This window comes from Zootermopsis nevadensis, unplaced genomic scaffold (genome assembly GCF_977971745.1).
Source record: "Zootermopsis nevadensis isolate Lab colony 2312 unplaced genomic scaffold, Znev_1.0 Znev_ptg000008l, whole genome shotgun sequence".
In the NCBI taxonomy this organism is placed as follows: domain Eukaryota; kingdom Metazoa; phylum Arthropoda; class Insecta; order Blattodea; family Termopsidae; genus Zootermopsis; species Zootermopsis nevadensis.
Window position 1 is genome coordinate 8,794,411 of NW_028259140.1, and position 20,860 is coordinate 8,815,270.

General features: G+C 35.6%; 2 protein-coding genes across 5 annotated transcripts; one reads left to right on the forward strand and one right to left on the reverse strand.

Annotated features, from left to right (window-relative positions):
• The first annotated feature begins 289 nt into the window (after window positions 1–289).
• Window positions 290–13,991, forward strand: LOC110839375 (heme A synthase COX15). 3 transcript variants are annotated; one of them, XM_022083536.2, is made up of 10 exons: window positions 1,243–1,877; window positions 2,516–2,625; window positions 3,407–3,480; window positions 4,070–4,202; window positions 5,273–5,405; window positions 7,633–7,819; window positions 10,027–10,285; window positions 11,143–11,297; window positions 12,475–12,588; window positions 13,417–13,991. In XM_022083536.2, the coding sequence occupies exons 3-10, from the start codon at window positions 3,478–3,480 to the stop codon at window positions 13,555–13,557; spliced, it is 1,125 nt and encodes a 374-aa protein (XP_021939228.2). In that variant the 5' UTR covers window positions 1,243–1,877; window positions 2,516–2,625; window positions 3,407–3,477; the 3' UTR covers window positions 13,558–13,991. The 3 variants fall into 3 exon arrangements, with proteins under 3 accessions (XP_021939226.2, XP_021939228.2, XP_021939229.2); XM_022083534.2 differs by lacking the exons at window positions 2,516–2,625; window positions 3,407–3,480 and adding an exon at window positions 290–571 and having other exon boundaries at window positions 1,812–1,877; XM_022083537.2 differs by lacking the exon at window positions 2,516–2,625.
• Window positions 13,975–20,813, reverse strand: LOC110839377 (ubiquitin domain-containing protein 1). 2 transcript variants are annotated; one of them, XM_022083539.2, is made up of 5 exons: window positions 20,590–20,813; window positions 20,116–20,352; window positions 18,765–18,875; window positions 18,276–18,394; window positions 13,975–17,523 (listed from the first exon to the last, which is right to left on the reverse strand). In XM_022083539.2, the coding sequence occupies exons 1-5, from the start codon at window positions 20,669–20,671 to the stop codon at window positions 17,371–17,373; spliced, it is 702 nt and encodes a 233-aa protein (XP_021939231.1). In that variant the 5' UTR covers window positions 20,672–20,813; the 3' UTR covers window positions 13,975–17,370. The 2 variants fall into 2 exon arrangements, with proteins under 2 accessions (XP_021939231.1, XP_021939230.1); XM_022083538.2 differs by having other exon boundaries at window positions 18,765–18,887.
• Between the last annotated feature and the right edge of the window lie 47 nt (window positions 20,814–20,860).

Genomic DNA, 20,860 nt, shown 5'->3' on the forward strand with positions numbered 1-20,860 from the left:
TTTGGCTGCATGTGAAAGATATTTGTTGAATGGAATTGGATTCCGCAAATCAGATGCTAATTATTACACGAGGTTGCGCGGTCTCAACTCTGCGCTTCCGAACAATCTTCATGGCATAAAATGACAGACGCGAAACGTATTAAGAGTATGAGCACTATACCAGTATCTCCATTTGTTAGAATAGACGTCAGTCCATTAATTCTCTTGCGAGACTGTACAACATCAAAGTCGGCACAATTGTAACCATCCGTGAAGAAAACTTCATCTCAGCTTTATAATTTACCATGTTGGCATTATTGAAGGAAGAGTGGTCGAACGTCATCCCCACAACGTGAAGTTGTGCATGTGCGCCTATGGCATGCTGTGGTTTGACTAGTTCAGTGGAGTTATAGAATAAGCAATAATAAATGTAATACCAGAATTAATGCACTTTGGCTTTTGATATATAAGGGTCTCATTAATTACATTCTTGAACAAATTCGTGGTTGAAATGTCTTGTTTGTCAAGATACTGTTTTACAAGCTCGTTTCTGCTGAATGTAAGGAGATATGTCAATGTCACCGTTGTTCAGGCGAGTATTATACAGATTTCCGTCTTCTGGGTTGTTGTTGCGCTGTGTAGTCTGGTTGATGTTAACCAACGTTTCAGAGGTCATACTGCCTCCGTCATCAGGGTGAAATCTTCATACTCACTTCTGTGAGAACCTCAAGTCTTACAGAGTATAATACAGTTAACCAAGTAATGAAAATTTACTACAGGAGATTTTGCAAGATACTAAAGTCATTAAAAAGGCTAAACGTATGCATTACAATAAACAGATACTAGAGTCAAATAATAAAAGTAGTCTGGAAAATGACAAAAAAGGAAATGGAAATATTCTTACTGAAGTAGTGACCCCATTAATAAAGTTATATGATTGTGCAATAACAAATCCAAACTTCTTAGCGCATCATTTCAGTACTTCTTAACTATTGTAGAAAGAATGAGAAATGATGCTACAACCATAACAACAGAAGAGGCAACAAAGTAAAAAGTAAAGTAAAGCTACCCTGCTATACAATGTAGGCGCTTGAGGGAAGACGTGGTACAGCTCCTACTCATTCTTAATCTGGGCAATAGATAGGGGTGAGTGGTCAGCATCACGTCCCGGCCGTGCTTTACCCTCAGGAATGGATCCTGGTATCCACTGGACAGCAGACTGGGTGGCAACCAGAGTTGGTCTGTATACAGAGGTTGGAGGAAAAATCCTATGCCCCTATCAGGAATTGAACCCAACGAAGTACCTGGTGAAACACTTTCAAATCAAAAAAATTCATTTGGTAATGATGAAATAACTTTACTCAAAAGCTGTGCAGACTACGTTATTGTTATCTTTGCAATCAGTTAGTGGTAGTAGAAGTTTTCCCAGAATGACATATATTCAAAAGGTAAACCTCTTTATAAGAAAGGTAAAAATTTTTGCATGTTTAACTACATACCAATTTTATTAGTATCAGCTAAAACATTTGAGAAAGTAATGTATAAGAGTGATTTATTAAACTCAATGTCTTGGAAGTGAACAATTTGGTTTTAAAGACCAAAGGAAGAGGATAAGGGAGTTACAATCTATGCTCCTCTATATGGTTTAGTGAGAGTGTGGGCTCACATTTGGCAAAAGTTTTCTTGTAGCCTAACCCACAAATTGGATGACCATTTCTAAATAGCAGACTAGCTACTTCACATATTTTGAGCCTAACCTCTTTATGTGATGGTAGCAAGAGAAAGGGAGATTTTATTAGGTCTACTAATTCTGTTAAATTTATTTTTCATAGGGGTCACGTGGTATTTTCAACAGTCCGCATATATGGAAGAGAAAGCCAGCAAGTCCCATTCAGTGGGTAAGTTAGATCCAATACTATAGTTGTTTGCTTAGACTGGGTAGATAGATGGTTGAATATACAGATCCCAATTTACACATTAGTTGTGTTACACACCAAGAAAAGTTTTGAGCATTGGTTAGTAATTGTAAGTTTGTTGTTTATTAGAGTTTATTGGAGGTGAACATGGAAGGACATCAACAAAGCTTACTTTGATATTTGGTCAGTGAACAAGTTTCAGAATTTGAGAGAATTGAAACTTCTTCTTATATTTAGTGCTTTAGCTTTCTTTCTTGTCATTTTTACAAGAATTGAACTGTGTATATGTGGAAAACTGGCAAGTAAATGTAGAATACATAAGATGAAAAGCAAATGCATGTGTGTGTGCATGCATAAAATAAGGATGCATAAATTAGTGTTCATACATGTGTACTGAAAGAAAATGTTATGTGTGTGATTAGAATACTGTCATGCAAGTTGTAAACAGATTAATTCTAAACATAATGTAGAAACTCCTTTACTCGGAGAGGGTAAATTGTGTGTGGTTGGGGACAAGGAACTTAAATGAGTTTGTTATTAAAGTTGACTCAGTAGCTTTTTTTTTTAATATATACTTCACGTTAGATTAGATTACCTTTTATGCATTCTCTGGTTCCCAGATCAGGTTGTGGAACAAGGTGTATAAAAAGCAAAAGAACAGTACCATAATAACAGAAGCAAGACAATTAAAAATATATGATAAACAAGTATCAGGCATGTGCTTAACAATGTAAGTCCAGTATAAAAAGTTTTACACTTAATTTTCACTTATATTACCTTAATTTTAAATATATGTAACCAAAACTTGTAAGAAGTAATCCAGAAGAGTACTGTGACTAATTCCTGGTACTGATATTTCCTCCATACTAGATGTAATACATAGTTTATTCTGTGACTTATTTTTCTGTAATTAGGTAATAATATTTCCTTCACAATGGGTGATTAGGTTATGTTGACAAAACTGAGGTGCCAGAGCCTCGTTTGTAAAATCACTTTTCATGTGAAGGTAAGGGCATTGAAGGGTAGACCTTGAGAGATACATCCATCCCCTTTAATATAATTTACAGTTGCATGGAGATTGAGCCATCATCGCACAGTAAGTATAGTGACTGGTTACGGACTTGATGACTGGGGTTTGATCCCCAACGGGCAGAAGATTTTTTTCCCCTAGCCTCTGCTTTCAGACTGGCTCTGGGGCCCACCCAGCCTTCTATCCGTTGGGTACTGGGGTTCTTTCCTAGGGGTAAAGTACTGCCAGTGTGTGATGCTCACCACTCACCCCATCTAGTGCCTAGGTTAAGAATGAGTAGGAGCTATACCTCCTCTCCTCCCAAGCACCTAGATGCCATATAATAGGACAGTTTTACTTTATGTGGAGATTGGAGCTACCAATGAATAACATTTACACGTAGCAAGAATTTGTTCAGTTTTTTGGTCATTGTGAGCTGTCTCTTAGAGCTTCTCATACCGTTTTAAACCAGACCCATCTTCATATAGACCTGTTTTTACAGATGAGGCTTTGGTGAGTGAGTTATGGTGACATAACCTTTGCGTGTGATCTGAAGAAGATGAACTGGAAAAAATGGTATAATAACTTCATAAGAGCCTCATAAGTTAAATTCTTCGCCATATATTATTAGCATAAAAAATCAAAGAGGATGAGATGACCAGGATCTACAACACAGTATCTGAAAAGTGCATACAAAATTTTTAGTAGGAAAACCTGAAGGTAAGAGGTCACCTGGGTGACCTAGGCATGTTGGAGATTAATATGAGTTGATCATGGAGAAGCAGAGCATGTTAATGTGAACTGGTTCAGCTGGTTCCAGATGGGGACCAACTCTGTGCCCTTATGAACATGGTAATGAACTTCTGGGTTCCATAAAAATCCAGAAATTTCTTTACTATCCTTGTTACTGCTAGCATCTTATGAAGAACTGCTTCATATATTTAATTAGTAGAGAAAATGCTACTAATTTAGTTCTTTAAGTTGTTTGTAACTGAACTTTTTGATGAGAAGCAAGTTGCACTCTGTTCATTGTACATTGATAATAGCTAATGGGTGTGTAAAGAATCTTTCGCTTTTAATTGATTTTTGAGTGTTCGGGTTAGAAGTGCATTCAGAATTCAAGAATATTATAAGAATTGTGTTAGAACATTTTTTTGGATTCCAGGCTATTGCAGGTATACGAGGCACTCAGACCACGGTACTGAGTGTGCCAGCAAATGTAACACCTTTAGCAAGAAAAGTTGTTGGATATTGGCTGCTTGGGTGCAGTGGTATGGTATTTGGAGCAGTTATTTTAGGTAACTTTAATATATTTTAACTAATACAGCAGTGTAGTATAGTTTTTCACATTAGGTGCTTTTAAGGAGTTGGGGATTGAATCTATCCATAAGCATGTTACTTACAGACAGGCTACCTCTACCTTGTTCTTTTTATCTATGACCCTCTGGTACAATAAAGTGACTTGGTATGGTCTGGATGACTAGGGTTTGTGGGATTCAAGATTATCATCATGGTGAAGATGTTGATGGTGGTCTTCTGCATTTCATGTTATTACGACCAGAAGACGAGCATGATGAGTATTTGTGTGAATACAACATATGTGCTAAAAAATTCATTGATAGAAGCATACCACAACTCAGGCTCATGTATATCTCCTACCCTATTAATTTGTCTACCAAGGAATATAGATGGCAAAGCAAAATGTAGTCTGCACCTTTGTTGTACCATGGGATCTGGTCATATGTCTCGAAAACTAATTAACATTAATACTTGTTTTTATTACAAATTAGGCAGACATATTGGTGTCTTTGCTTTTACGTGTCTGGCATAAATAATTGTAATTAACTTTTTGAAATTGGAATTCATCTTAAAAATATTTAAGAATTAATTTAGTACTGCAAAGGAAAGACCACACTTCACTATTACAAATCTCAACTGGTAACACTGCTTAGTGAAATAATTTATGTTTATTCTGAGAATTATATGAAACACATAAATACAAAATGCATTGTTACTGATTATTAAAGCATATGGTGCATACAGTTAACCACTTGGATTTAAAAGGCTAATGAAAGTTAGACATACATTACATATGGACTTTTGCATGGTGTGTGCAACACCGTGCAAAAGTGGTTTGAAATTAGAAATGGCACAAAAACAAGACAAAACAACTGACAGGGAGTATTTAGTTGGATTTTTAACTGCAGTGAACAGTAAGCACATGTGCCTATTACTCAGCTGTGTGTCTAATTTGTGAGGTAAAACTGAAGTCTGAAAACTTTTGCCCAAGTAAGAAATTAACATGTACTTCTGCTTCTACTTTACTTCTTAAAATATTTATTTTTGTTGGATACTCCTGTCATTAAAGGTGGTGTTACCAGATTGACTGAATCTGGACTTTCAATGGTAACATGGAAACTGTTTGGGGAAAAGCTCCCTGTTCAAGAAACGGAGTGGGAGGAAGAATTTCGAAAGTACCAGCAGTATCCAGAATTTAAAATGTAAGTCAGATTTGTGACATACTGAACTACAGTATTTCAGATAGAATGAAGTATCAAGAAAATACAGTGCAGTCCAAGTAGCAAATAGCCTTCTATCATTGTAGATGTCGTCTTTGATGTCAGACACCTTTTTTAGTGTTTTTTAAATTGTCCAAGCCTCATTTCCATAAATAGGTTGTGCCTTCCTTATGTTTATAGCAGGTCTTTTGAAACAAAGAAGTCTGAAATATCTTGTTTTGTATATAACTTTTATAAATTTAAAAGTATGTACTTGTTCAGATACACTGTTTCTATTGCACCTTTTCTTATAGCTGGTTGCCTTACTCAAGAATTGGCATTGTTTTTGTACTTTGTGTTGGTATTTGCTTATTATAATCTGAAGTTAATGCTTCATAATATATTATTGGATATTGTAAATACTTTTATAGTATTGTAGTTATTATTGTATGATCTTTCACCAGGGGTGAAGACGGCCATAACATCAACTTTATGACATGTAAGACTTGAGGTTCTCACAGCGGTGAATATGAAGATTTCTGTCTTCTGGGTTATTGCGCTGTGTAGTCTGGTCGATGTTAACCAACGTTTCAGAGGTCATACTGCCTCCGTCATCAGGGCGATGAATATGCCAATAGGGTGTGAGGAGTTGGATTTTATAGGCAGGGACGTGAAAGGTGTAGCCTGCCCCGAGCCAATGGGAGCAGGTATGGGAGTGGACCAATGGTAGCACGTGGGCGAGGGTGGGAGAGGGAGAGAAAGGTGAGTGTAGTTGTATGGATAAAGGCCCTGAAAGGGGCCGAGTTACTGGTCTGGTTGGTTCTGGCGGCGCACTCTTGCTCGTCCTCGGAGTGTGTGGATCAGAGGCTTCCAGGACCGGCTCAGGTGAAGTCCATCTTCCCTGTTAAAGTTATCAGGATGAAGTTCGATCTCGATGGCTTCCCTGATTAACCGGTCCATGTAGCCGGTTTTTGAGGAGAGGATAGAAGTGTCCTCTAGCTGTATCTTGTGCTCCAAGTTGAAGCGGTGTTCAGCAACCGCAGATTTCTCGGGCTGCCCGAGCCGGATGTGGCGTTCGTGCTCCTTGATCCTGGCCACATCCGGCTCGGGCAGCCCGAGAAATCTGCGGTTGCTGAACACCGCTTCAACTTGGAGCACAAGATACAGCTAGAGGACACTTCTATCCTCTCCTCAAAAACCGGCTACATGGACCGGTTAATCAGGGAAGCCATCGAGATCGAACTTCATCCTGATAACTTTAACAGGGAAGATGGACTTCACCTGAGCCGGTCCTGGAAGCCTCTGATCCACACACTCCGAGGACTCCGAGAACGAGCAAGAGTGCGCCGCCAGAACCAACCAGACCAGTAACTCGGCCCCTTTCAGGGCCTTTATCCATACAACTACACTCACCTTTCTCTCTCTACTTTCTCTCCCTCTCCCACCCTCGCCCACGTGCTACCATTGGTCCACTCCCATACCTGCTCCCAATGGCTCGGGGCAGGCTACACCTTTCACGTCCCTGCCTATAAAATCCAACTCCTCACACCCTATTGGCATATTCATCGCCCTGATGACGGAGGCAGTATGACCTCTGAAACGTTGGTTAACATCGACCAGACTACACAGCGCAATAACCCAGAAGACAGAAATCTTCAACTTTATGACACATTGCCATCAAGTGCCAAGGTTGAGAGTATTTCTAAGTCATTATATGCCTTCATGGCATGATAGCTAAGCACATGGATATGCTTTCCCATTTACCTAAAACATACTGAAAAAATTATTTTAAATTGATCATGGGTATGTGCCAGAGAAACTGAGCTTTAATTAGCAAGTATTTGCCAATAAGAAGTTGGGAGGCAAATTATAAATAGTTGTGTCTAACTCAGTTTTTTAACATTTCACTGCGTCACATTCATGTGAGAGTCATGTGCAAGATGGTTTATACTTTCTGATCGGCTTATTTCTCAATTAAAAGACTGCAAGAAATAGAACCAAATAATTGGTAATAAAAGTTACAGTTGTCTTAGGTTATGTACTTTGCGAGTATAAACAACATATCATCATATTATGCATATTATATTGCACATAATTATAGTAGTTAAGGATGGAAGGTGTTCCTAAATCCACAGTGATCCTACTTCCATTGATATGTAATTCATAGGGCTTGACCAAATGCTAGAATTTTTTGGGAGTTTAAGTAAAATGTAGTTTGTTTCTGTTGCAGTAAAAATAAAGATATAACAATTGAACAATTCAAATATATTTGGTGGATGGAATATGGACACCGTATGTGGGGACGTGCTTTTGGCGCAGTATTCCTAATTCCTGCTGCAATATTCTGGGCACGTGGTTGGTTTAAACCAGGAATGAAGAAACGGATCTTTGCGTTTGGTACATTAATTGCATTACAGGTAGTATTTTCTGCTTATCTTACACAAAATACATCACAGCCACGTGGGGGTTGTTGGAAAGTAAAATTATTAACTTTGATTGCCACATACAGTTTTGTGTATGAAACAAGTACTGAAATGTTTGAAGTGATAAGAAGTGGATTCAAAGAAGTCTTTTTGTCTTATGTAGAAAGTGTAAGTGGCATAGTATATTTTCTGAGGGGTTGTTGAATCAGTCAAAGGCTAATACTTTAGTTATTGTGCATTCATATTCTGGTAAGAATTTAAGAAAAGTAACTCAAATCAGTTAATCAGTAAAAAAATTACTGTCATATCAACTTTAGAAACACAAAATGTCCGTATGGATATGGCATGATTCTAAAAATTATCTATAATCAGTCAGGGTAGAGGTAAGTGGAAACCAGATTTATACAAAAGCCATAATCAGAACTAAAAAAATACCAGTTATTGTTCCGTATGACATCAGCACCATCCATGATGCTCTGTAAGAGTCAATAACATGTCTGTGATTTCTCCTGATACACCAAGTCCTTCATGCTTCCCCACAAGCAGAAATCAAAGGTTGTCAAGTGTAGCAAATGGATTGGCCAGACATGTGGACTAGGGTTTGTCGATTTTTAATAACCAGGTTTAAAAACCGGATTTTTTGGATAAATTTGTAAAATTCGAAAACTGGTTTTTAAATTTAAAAAACCGGTTTTAGATACTAGAATTAATATGTAAAAATTAATTAATTAAAAACGTTAGCATTTTGACTTGAAATTGCCTCGGGCACAAGCATATTGTAGTAAAACTAATCTTCATGAGTCGGGCTGAAATTAGTTACAAATTATTAGATGCTTTAGAAGTACAAATTCAAGAAAGAAGACAAGTTGGATTGGTAACCCTTTTGCTATATTTGCAAAATCCACAAAACATTTTAACAAAAAAATCTAGTGTATTTCCACTAGCTTAAAAACCTGATATTATTAAGTTATCTGGAAAAATATTGTCTAGAATATATCCAACTTCTTGTATGGAAACAGATTCCGACGATGAATATATCGGAGACGGAGAAACTATTAATCAGGGCAATGCTCTAAAAGAAGCCATGGAAAAATCAATTCATAGATTTCTTGAGAAACCTGAAGAAATAATATCAAATCCAAAGACACTGAGGCAACTAATAAAAGAACAAAGAATTTAGATTTATTATTTGATGCCCTGAAAACGATAAAACCAAGTTCAGTAGCCAGTGAGAGAGTATTTTCTATTTCAGGCAATTTTGTATCTAGAATAAGAACAAGATTAAGTAATCGTTCAGTGGACATTTTATGTTTTTTGAAATCATATTTCCTGAAGAAAAATACTAAATGAAATAAAAATTTATAATTTATATTTTGTACGGATTTTATTTATTTTAGTTTTTATTTGGTTTTGTATGTAGTATATTTTATTTTGTTCTATTTTTGTAGTTCCATAAATATTAAGTAAACTGAAAATTTTTAAAATAAATATAAATATGTAAGATTTGAGGTTTTCACAACGGTTAGTATGAAGATTTCTGTCTGCTGGGTTGTTGCGCTGTGTAGTCTGGTCAATGTTAACAACGTTTCAGAGGTCATACTGCCTCCGTCATCAGGGCGATGATGACAGAGGCAGTATGACCTCTGAAACGTTGGTTAACATCGACCAGACTACACAGCGCAACAACCCAGAAGACAAAAATCTTCAAGTATATATTTTTTTTTAAAAAATCGAAAACCGGTTTTTTGGAAATACTGGGATTTGAAAACCGTTTTTTTCAAAAGTCGGTTTTTGTATAAACCCTAATGTGGATGTCCATGACCAATCCAACAATTTTCATAGCCCTGATTAAAATACTGTGACACTTGTACACTGAAATAAGGTAAGTTTTCTCCCATTTTATCTATCATAATATAATGGTTGAGACTTTTGTTTATATACAAAATATTTCACCAAAAATAATCCAGTGAATAACCACCTAAAGTTTGGCAGAGATTTCATGAGGAACTCCGTATATAGCTCAGAAGACACTGAAAATTTTAATCTATGTTTGTCAAACTTTGAGATGTAATTCATCCATTTTTAAATAAATTGGCAATATCTAGAATTACCACATTTGATTGATAAACACATATTGAAACAATCTCTTTTTTTAAATTATTTTATACTTTTAGTACACCATGTTACCTATTTTTGTTCAGGGCCTGATGGGCTGGTACATGGTGCAGTCAGGATTGGAAGATCGTTTTCATGGTGAAAGTGATGTCCCACGAGTGTCCCAGTATCGACTTGCAGCACATCTAAGTTTAGCTTTTCTACTATACACCCTTTTGCTTTGGTCAGCTTTTGATCACCTTCTTCCAGCACAGAAACTTGCAGGAACTGTAACTGCCTCTGCACGACGATTCCGTTGGCTGACTCATACTTGTAAAGGCATGGTGTTTCTGACTGCTGTCTCAGGTAAACACCTCAAGATCTTCAGAGCATTTTTCTGTGTGAATTTCTATGTTTTAAGATAAAGATAAAATATTTCTGTGGCTATGCATTTTCCTTGATCTTTGTCTTCTGTTACAGTTCCCACCATACCTATGTGTAGCCCTATCCACTTTCCTTTGAGTGATTTTAATTATGGCATCAGTGATCCATGCCTTTTCTCCAGTCTCATCTGGCATGTAATGCTGTATCTAAATTATACCACCCTTAAACCAACCCTGAGCTTTTCAGTTCAGAAATCTGTTACCGTTTCTATTATAGCTGGTCATGTCCAAGCCATATTATTCTCGGTCTTCCTTAAAAGGTAAGTTGGTATTTTCCAGATTTGTTGTCTGTTTAACACTTTATCCATGAAAAAGTAGCTAATACTAGAAGACGGCAGATATGAAAACTTTCTGCTGCAGTATAAGTGGTATTGAGGTGAATGTTTCTACTTTTGTTATCCAAAATTCTTTGTATGCTTGGATTATTGTTAGTTGAATTCCCATGATAGGCGTAGAGCACAGTATCCAAATTATAAAAGGTACTCTTATGTGAAACTGGATAATTGTCTTTCGTGTATTACATTTTCTTTTGATTAATCTTATTGTTATGGATGTTTTATAAAATTGTATATTTTTATATTACATTGATGCCAGTGACCAAAGTGCTGGGTGGCTTTTCATGTGTGTTAAACTTACAGAATTTTTAACATCATGTTTGAAGACACGTCACTTCCAGAATTTCATGCTGTCTGTACTGGATTGGGAATGAACCATCTCAGATTAGTGCCACTATACTAAATTATAGTCACTGTTGTGCTAAGCTTAGTATAAATATTACAGGTGCCTTTGTAGCTGGTTTGGATGCAGGCTTGGTATATAATTCTTTTCCAAAAATGGCAGACAAGTGGATTCCTGATGACATTATGGCATCTTCACCAAAACTCAGAAACATCACTGAAAATCCCACAACAGTTCAGTTTAACCACAGAATACTGGTAGGTAGATAAACCACATTCATGTGGAATTGTGATCAGTATATGTACGTTGTGATTTGATGTATGTACTAAACATTGACATTGCATTAATATACTTGTTGAAAGATATCGCCAAGCTTCATTAACGATTACAAATACACACTGTGGCCAGCCAACCAAGGTATGGGGAGAGAGGGGAAGGCATTTTGTTCCCCTCTTTCACTTTCCATCATACCTTCCCCTCTTACTGTGATGTAGCCCAGGCTCACATATATATTTAGAATCTAGTATAATATTGTGCAAGATTGTTTCCAAACAGAATAAAGTATTCATTTTATATTAGATAGATGGGTATACTTGAGGCACCAAACAAGAATTGTTAAACCCTTCAGAGCTGAAGCTTGGTTAAATAATATTTAAGAATTCAGTCTGTACCTCAAAGAAATACCTCTCCATTACACAGATCAACTGGTTAATGCTGTTGAGGACATAGTCACTGTTTACTGCGAGACTCATGAAACAAATACATTTTGGGAAAAATGTAGAATTACTGAATGTTAAAGCATGTAATACATATAATTACTGTTGGGCTTTAAAGGGTTAACAACCTTTTCTTTTGTTCATATGCAGTCTGTATGTAGAATAACTAACACATTTCTGATTTCGGACCTTTTTGTGATATCTTTGAATAAGAATTATTATATTTTGCACATTATAGTTTCTTTTGCTATACTAAGGCTGAAAAAAAGGTCTTCAGATACTGTATGTTCACAGACATGTAATTAATAGTAGTAATCCTAAAATAAGGGTTATTAGGAAAATGTAAATTCAAAGTTGAATTTAATATATTATATTGTTCTGAGTTGTGATGCCATGTAGACTCACACGTGGGTACTAACATTTTGGAGAACCATAGTGTCTCCATCTTCAGAGCACCACAACGCAGAAGAACAGAACTATCATTTTCACCACCATGAGAACCTCAAATCTTACATAGTGAACCCTTAGGGGAAACAGCACTGTTCTCCCTGAAGATGGAGACATTATGTTTTTTTCTGAAATGCTTGTATCTACCTGTGAGTCTACATAGCAACAACATTGCCATCTTCACTGCCATGAGAGCCTTGAATCTCACAAACTGATAATGTATTGGCACTGATTGTTGTATTGAATGTCATGAGTTTTGTTCTTGTGACAGGGAACTTCAACTCTTGCTCTTATCTCTGGCATGTGGGTGTTGTCTCGCAAGGTGAAACTTCCACCACGGGCCTATACAGCTGCAACTGCTGTTGCTATCATGGGATGGACACAGGTAAGAATTTGAAGATCAGTAATGGGATCAAAATGAAAGATATGTCTGAAGGCTGTCCTACATTGGTATCAGTTTCTGTCTTCACATGTCACACACTGTTCACAAATGAGGCTTCTGTTGACCGAGTCGTAGCATTATAAACATTACATCTGTGATGGAAGAAATTCCATCTACCATGTTCATGTTAGTTTACTGTAAGTTATTGTTTTATTTGTTGAGTAAATAATCACATATACCCATACAGGTGAGTCAGATTTAACCCAATCCCACTTACAACCATTTTTATCCAATGATAAGCTGACCTCCTTTCGAAGTGAAAGTCATAAGAAAACAATTTTATTACTTGTAGAGATAAAATTCTTATGTGAAGTTCTCTGGTAAATATGTAACTTTTTTCCCCATTGCTGCTTAATGCCCTAATGTTTGTCAATGGCCAGAGATAAAATTAATGCAAGAGTGACCTAAGGCATAACATTAACCTCAAATCACATAGCAACAGTGATGTTTGTAATATGTCATGAGGAACATCTTCGGAATGTATGTGGACTCTATAAAGGTAACACCTTTCCATGCTTGTTGAATATTATCATAATATAGTCTATGGATTTGTGAATTTTGAGATGCCAATGTCTGTTTTTTCCATTCTCAAATATAAGATGAGTAAGTATGGTATTTTCTTTAAGGACATTTCAAAATAATGTTCATTATCATTATCTGAAATGTATAGACATTAAACTATTTCTAAGGAACTTTTTTTAAAAAAAAAGAAAAAAGATGTCACATCATGTAACTATGATAAAGATGGTGACAATTACAAACATTTTGCAGGTTATCCTCGGTATATCCACACTACTGCTATATGTACCAGTATCACTTGCAGCAAGTCATCAGTCTGGATCACTGGTTCTCCTTTCATTTGCCGTCTGGCTCACTCATGAGCTCAAATACGTTAAAAGGCTACTCAAATAGCACCAGCAACATCCAAGCATTTTATGACATTTTTCTAATACTGAGAAGGGAAAATTAATTTTCAGAATATCATAAAGTAAGTAGATTAAACATCATAAAATAAAATAGTATTTCCTGGATATGAATAAGCAAAATAATACTGTATGAAATATTTATGATATATTCATATACAATAACAGAAATGAAGTCATGCTGTACTGTCTTCATAGAAGAAGCTAATTTTATTGTATCTATTATATATTTATCATTTAAGTTCAAAAAATTTTACAGCACATGACTTATCACATATGTGGCAGTGAAGATGGTACAAGTATGCTGTCATGTTTAAAGGTGGATTAATTAACTTTCTGTAGCCTTTATTACTGGTACATCTAAAATTGTCAAGTAATGGGGCTTATAATGAAAATGAATTAAGAATTGATGTTATAATTTTATTTTGATTTCAACTTTCAAATGTTACCATAATTTTACATTACCTCACACTGATACCAAGTGCTGCAAACAAATCACAAATATAGTGTACAATGTTTTTAAATTTGTTAATTTAATATATCCCTTAATATGTTATCATTAAGTACTATTTCACACAATACATAACAGTCATTTGTCAGAATCATACATACTGAAATTCTCTAAATTATGTGCTACACATCACTCTTGACACCCATAAAAAAGTTTCAAAATTTTATTAGTAACAGCTTCATTTATCATCAAACAAAAGTTTGCTATATAAACTTGTTTCCCCTTGACTTCATTTATCACAATAGAGTATTGTTAACTTCAGACTTGCATTATATTTTCATGCACATTAATCGTTTCTTTAATCCATTGGCACCTTTTGAAATATGAAACAACCCCTTCTTTACATGCAAATCCCAAAATATCGCTCTTGGGATTTTATATCGCTTAGTGACGAGGCCTAAGATATATCTACCCCCAGACGTTATTTACATAGTAAACATACATAAATTAAAGGAAAAATATACAGTGATAAACAGAATCTATGAGCAAAACCTTGCACAGAAATTCAGCATCATAATGACTTGTTACAGTAGTGCTTGTTAAATGATGCAACCTGACCATTTATGTTTTATCTAATGGAGCTGCTGTTCTGAATATGATCTTAGAATCATAGCACACTGTCTACCAATCACAAAATGACATTAAAGGAAAATTCGAAAAATTAACACCACTGACCACATAAAGGAAATATGAACATAGGATTTTCTTGAAACAAATTTCATAATGTATAAACATTCTGTTTGTGGCCTTACATAACATATGATTTAACTAAATTATCAAAACTGATTATTCTTTTCTCACATTGTTTTATCATGGGCAACTTCTGCTTGACAGGGCTAAACTATCCCTTTGCCTTTTCAAATTACTGTTTTAAATTAAAATTTTTTATTTACCTTCTAATTTCATCCAGCATGTGTTTGCTGTAGCAAGTCATGTGTGCTGATATTTCATTCAGTCTGAGAAACTGCTAGGGAAACAACCCACAATGATTATATTACGTCTTAGATATATTTTCATGTACATTGCTGCTTTATTTACACAGAAAGACAAAGCTGTAGTTTCTACTTACTGCATTCAAAAGGATATCAAGTAGGTAGATAGAAAATGTTTCTTGAAACATAATTTTCCAGTTGTTTATATTACTCTTAAGTTCTGAGGTAGTTTTATCTACTATTTGAAGAATGTTTATGAAATTGATTTCATACATCTACCTGTACACTATGTACATTAATGAGATTCCCAATCAAGAGTAGATTGCAGCAGCTGCCTTTGTTTGTAACTGACGATGTCAATCTATGAAACCAACCTTTTTGGTGTTTGCCTACTTTTTATGAGAGTCCATAGCCATTTCTTTGAACAAGTATATAGTAAACCTGTCTGAATTTAATCGTTTTTCTTTCAATCAGGAAATCGCTACACATTTCCTGGCATCAAACATTCAGTTAGTGATGCAATTTAATTATGTATAAAATAAGTTAAAATCATTATGCATACAAGGTAAAGTAACAAATACCATAGGATCTGTACTGAACAGATTAAATAGAGAATCGCTATTTTCAGTTGATATTGAACATAAAAACAAATACAAAATTAATGCTTTTGAGAAACTGACATCTCATTTTCTGGTCTAGAGAAAGTTTCTCATTGCCTTATGATGATATTAAAGAATCAAATATTTTCAAACTTTAACTTATCTACCACTCATAACATTGTTTTGAAAAAACTCTGAAATCCTAAACACCAACATTTTTCACTATAACTGAAGTATTGTCAACAAAAATACAACAAATGTTCATTTACAAAAAAGGTGTTGGGACATTCCCATTACATATACTACATTAATTATGAGTACTGTCAGCAATATTTATTCATTGATACTCAAAATATCTATCTTGTTGACATCTGTTTTGATGCAGTTATGTCATCATCAGACAAATAATGTTCAAACCATGTTGTTTACTAAAGCAAGCTTAGTGTCACTGACATTGGTTTATTGCTTTCTATTGTATTACAGTTAGCTTGCTATAATGTGTCATAATCATTGTTCTAGGATAAATTTAAGTATGTAAATTCACAGCTGCGTAGGATTTATGTTATGATAGAATACCTCAGTAGCTGAGACTAGTGTTGGATAATTAATGAACTGGAAAGGATATAGAAGGAAACAGTCACAGCCAAATTTAAGGTACTATCTTGGCATTTGCCTGGACAAACTGAGGAAATATTGAAAAACCTGTCAGGATAGCTGGTCTCTGGGCTGAAATTTGAACCAGGACATCCCGACACAAAAAAGGAGTGCTAACCATTCTGCTCTGCAACATTTGGTGTAGTCAATTGACAGTTATATATTTTATATGTGAATGAATAAATATTGTTCTCTTGACAGTATTTAAAATAAATTATTGAGTGGTACTATAATTAAATATATTCAGAAGAAATGCTTTGCTCATATCTCCTATTTGAATATCAGTCAGTACTCAGGACGACAACTGTAGCTGCAAGCTTTTAAATATGCGGTAATTTAAGCTTAGCACATCTGAAACTTCTTAGTCAAGAATAGTTTCAGAACTATATAACATAATACAACTTAGCCAAGTCTGTGCCAGGTTTTCAGAATTGACTGAATTTTCATGAAGAAATTATAAACATCCTGTGAAATGACAGGAGCAAACAACTTTGAGCAGTCACCTTCTTGCCCAAGTGAGTGAGACTGGGTCATAGTAGAATGCTACTTATACAGAGTAGATTGCTTAAAAATATAAAAAAATGTCCTCTCCATGTAGTTTGCAAACAGTAGCTTGCCTCCCTATAGAATGTTCGATATGTATAAAAATTAGTTTCTCAGTATTTAACTTGTATCTCAAGATATTGAAATTCTAAACCATCACTTCTAAATTATAATTGTAATTAAAAGTGTAAACCATCTGGAGTATTGTGTAGGTATATTACATGTGCACTGAATATGAAATGTCAAAACTAATTCATTGTTTCAGAAACAAACTGTGCCATTGTAGCATAATTCCATTCCAACATAATATAAATGTACTGATGTATTTTATCCAGTGCCATGCTAATCATATAAATGAACAGGAAGAAGAAGAAAGAACTTGATTAGTAATTCACACCCGTTTTCTTGTTAGATAATACACCTTTATACCTCAATAAAAAATTTCAATAAATTTCTGTTGTATATTTAAAACAATAAAGCATGTATCACTTCTAACAATGTTCAGTCGAACATGCTTTGTATTAAAACACATCAAGTTATAATCAATCTGCAGTATTTGCAGTTCAACTCTCCACTCTAGACATCTGATCATGATTCACTATCACTTGTACCACGTAACCAGGCATTATCTTTGCTTCTTCAATGCGCAGCTTATCGCCAAGCAACTTCCCACCAAAAAACCACCTCTGTCGAGATGGTTCTAATCCTTCTTGACTCTGGGGAGAAAAATAACAATTTGATATATATTAATATAATTACCAGAACAGCCAACATACATACTAAGCATGGCAGTACACATCAGGCAAGAAGGTACAAACACCACAAGAAAGTTTAGATTTCAGGTTTTCACAGCGATGACTATCATGACATTCTTTTCACAAGAAACGTTAGTCATATTAAGGACACAATGGTATGAATAAATATACAAAACATAGTTGAGAACAAATGGACAGTTACATGAGAAATGCTATGGGAAGACAGAGAAGATGGGTAAGACTTTGTGACAGGATAATTCAGGATGGAGAAATCAGTGGCCAATAACTAATTTCATTTGCTATAGCAATTTACCTAATCCATCAGCATTACATGTTTTTTCACAAATCTGAGATCAAGAAACTTAAATGAAATTTGAAAGTTTAAACATGATAGTACTGTTATTACAGAAGGGAGAGACTATGTCTGTATAGAACTGCGGCTGCTAACAGACCCATTGTCCAGCCCCCAGATGATATGAGTGAATACGAAGCACTAATGGAATGAGAGAACCAAATAAGTCACAGAAAAACCTGTCATAATGCCACTTTTTCTATTACAAATCCTGCACGGACCATCCCAAAGCACAAAAAAAGCTTCATGAAAGCATAATGCTTAATTAACCAACTGCCAGTAGAGTTTTCTTTGAATAGTTAATGTCTTGGAAAGGACAAGAAATGATTGAAAATTGTCGGGTGTTGTAAAACTGACTGACCTGCAATTTCTTTTTTGCCATTCCTATGGTATCCTTAGTACACACTGGTAATTTCACATCCATACACGTTGAAGATAGTCGGAGCTTCAAAACCATTTCTGTCCCGCCATCAACTGGTTCTGTTAAGAGAACAAATGTAAACATTTACCATTCTATAAAAGCAGAAAGAAATTGAAGATATCCGTCTGCTGGGTTGTTGCGCTGTGTAGTCTGGTCGATGTTAACCAACGTTTCAGAGGTCATACTGCCTCCGTCATAGCCCTGATGACGGAGGCAGTATGACCTCTGAAACGTTGGTTAACATCGACCAGACTACACAGCGCAACAACCCAGAAGACGGATATCTTCATACTCACAGCTGTGAGAACCTCAAGTCTTACACAGAAAGAAATTATTAGCTGCTAATGTCTGATCAGAATATGAGAATTATTAAACTTCATTTTAGCATATTATCATGCAGTCACTTTGATTCTGTAACATCTATACAACCTGAGCATTCAGCTGGAGAATCTCTTCCGCTGTCTTCTTTTACAATGTTGATGGGATAGGAGAGACAATAGACTGGCACTTGATAACGAGTACCCAACTCATCATAGCATTCTGTCAAGAAACCTGCAATGTGTGATGTATTACTGTGATGACAATTATTACAAGAAGTCAAAACTTTCAATCTTACGTTGCTCACAATATATGCCATGCTGATGGTTATCTTCTGGGTAGTAGTACCATGTAGCCTGGTAGAAGTTTACCAATGCTACCATCTAGAAGATAACCATATTCATACTCACAACCATGAGAATCTAAAATCCTACATATACCATTTTGGCATGACCATCAGCATACACTGACTTCCAAGATTTTGTACAAAGCACACTCAAAAGGTTTGGTGGTTTTTACTTTAAACTCGTACAATGAATAACAATTTTCAAGACACAAACACTTTTTAGTACAAGAGTATATTTTCACTGTAGTATTATTAATGGGAACAAAATTACTATGATATATACCTCTTTTTCTTTTACATACATTTTTGCTAAACTCACCTTAGATGTGCAGTGAGTAGGTTCATAATATGTCAGTGGCAGAAACAACTGCATTACTTTCCTTTCCCATTCAAAATGGAAAATATTTCTTTAATATTAAATCTGTGTAAAACGTGGATACAAAAGATGACGATCTTCTGTGTTCTAGTGCCATGTGGACTGGTCAGTAGATGTCATTAAAGGATTTAATACAGATAAAATTATCCTCCCAGAAAACTTCTTGAACACTAAGACACTTGAAAGAATAACTATTATGTTTAATGTTTAGGAAAATGTCCGAAACAACATTACCGACTGGGTGGTGGAAGAATAGTGCTATATAACTGACAAACATTCTGCCATTCATTTCACAGTACAGGATGATATTATCATTAGACACCAGACTTTTTAGTGCTGATAAGAGTTCATATATCTCTTAAGATGAAACCATGCATCACCTGTAAGATCTACACTTCCAAGACGTTGTACCATTAACTGTTGAAACCATGCATAAAAATACACATCTTTCCTTATCCACTAGGAGAAACATATAACTAATGACAAGGGGCAATTTCACTGTCTTGGTAGCTCTTTGACCTCTGGTGTGGTGTACTTGGGTCTCTTAGGGAAAGCCTATGGAATGATTTGGAAGGAAACACCAGCAGCCACTCCTTTACAACCTGTACTGTTTAAATGGACACATTCTGGCCACCTGCATCCCATAGCTTGAAGTTCAAAGTGACTAATTTTCACCAAGTTTAAAATACAGCATTTAAAGGAACAGCAGAATAAAGACAGACACCAGTGTATGCCTTTACCATTAGGAACTGATATGTTTGCTCCATCTAGAATAGCTTGTGCAAGTTCAAAATCAACAGCTTCTGCTGCTACCGCTGCTGCACGCAAAGCATCCCAAATCTCTTTTCGTCCATCAAATGCTGGAGCTGTGTCCCAGAATTCATCCCTCTTACTGCGAAGCTGGCCTTCAGTCAATGGCACATCTGACTTCCAGCGAATAGTTTCATGGCACAAGGGGTGGTTCTTCCGTGTATTTCCTGTAAGTTTTTGAGCTGATAAAAATATTACATAAAACACAATAACTGTCCCAAATCATGTTGTCATTACGTTTATAACACAATGTAAGGGTTCGGAATTAACGACTCATTGGACCACTGTGTTTTAATAAATAATATAGTAACCAAATTCCGGTAAAAACTTATTTCCTTGACCCAAATGAGACATACAAGTTTTACCAAGGTTATCACCAAAAGACAAATATATTTAGATTTTACCTGAATTTGGCCTTGTAACATTTCCTGAAGGGTCGTCTATCCCATCACTTCTGGATCGGCTGATTCCTATGCACCCTCCCATTCTGAATGCCTCGATCTTTGCGGCATTTCAGTAATATTTCTTAGCATTTCACATGCTTCTTCCATTTTCCAACCATCATTCCATCAACTGACAATATCGCAGCGGCGTAGTATGGAAAAGTGGGCAGAGGACTCTGTGTTCGGACTGGAATCAATTGCACCAACGTAAAGAGTTCCGTTGTTTACAATC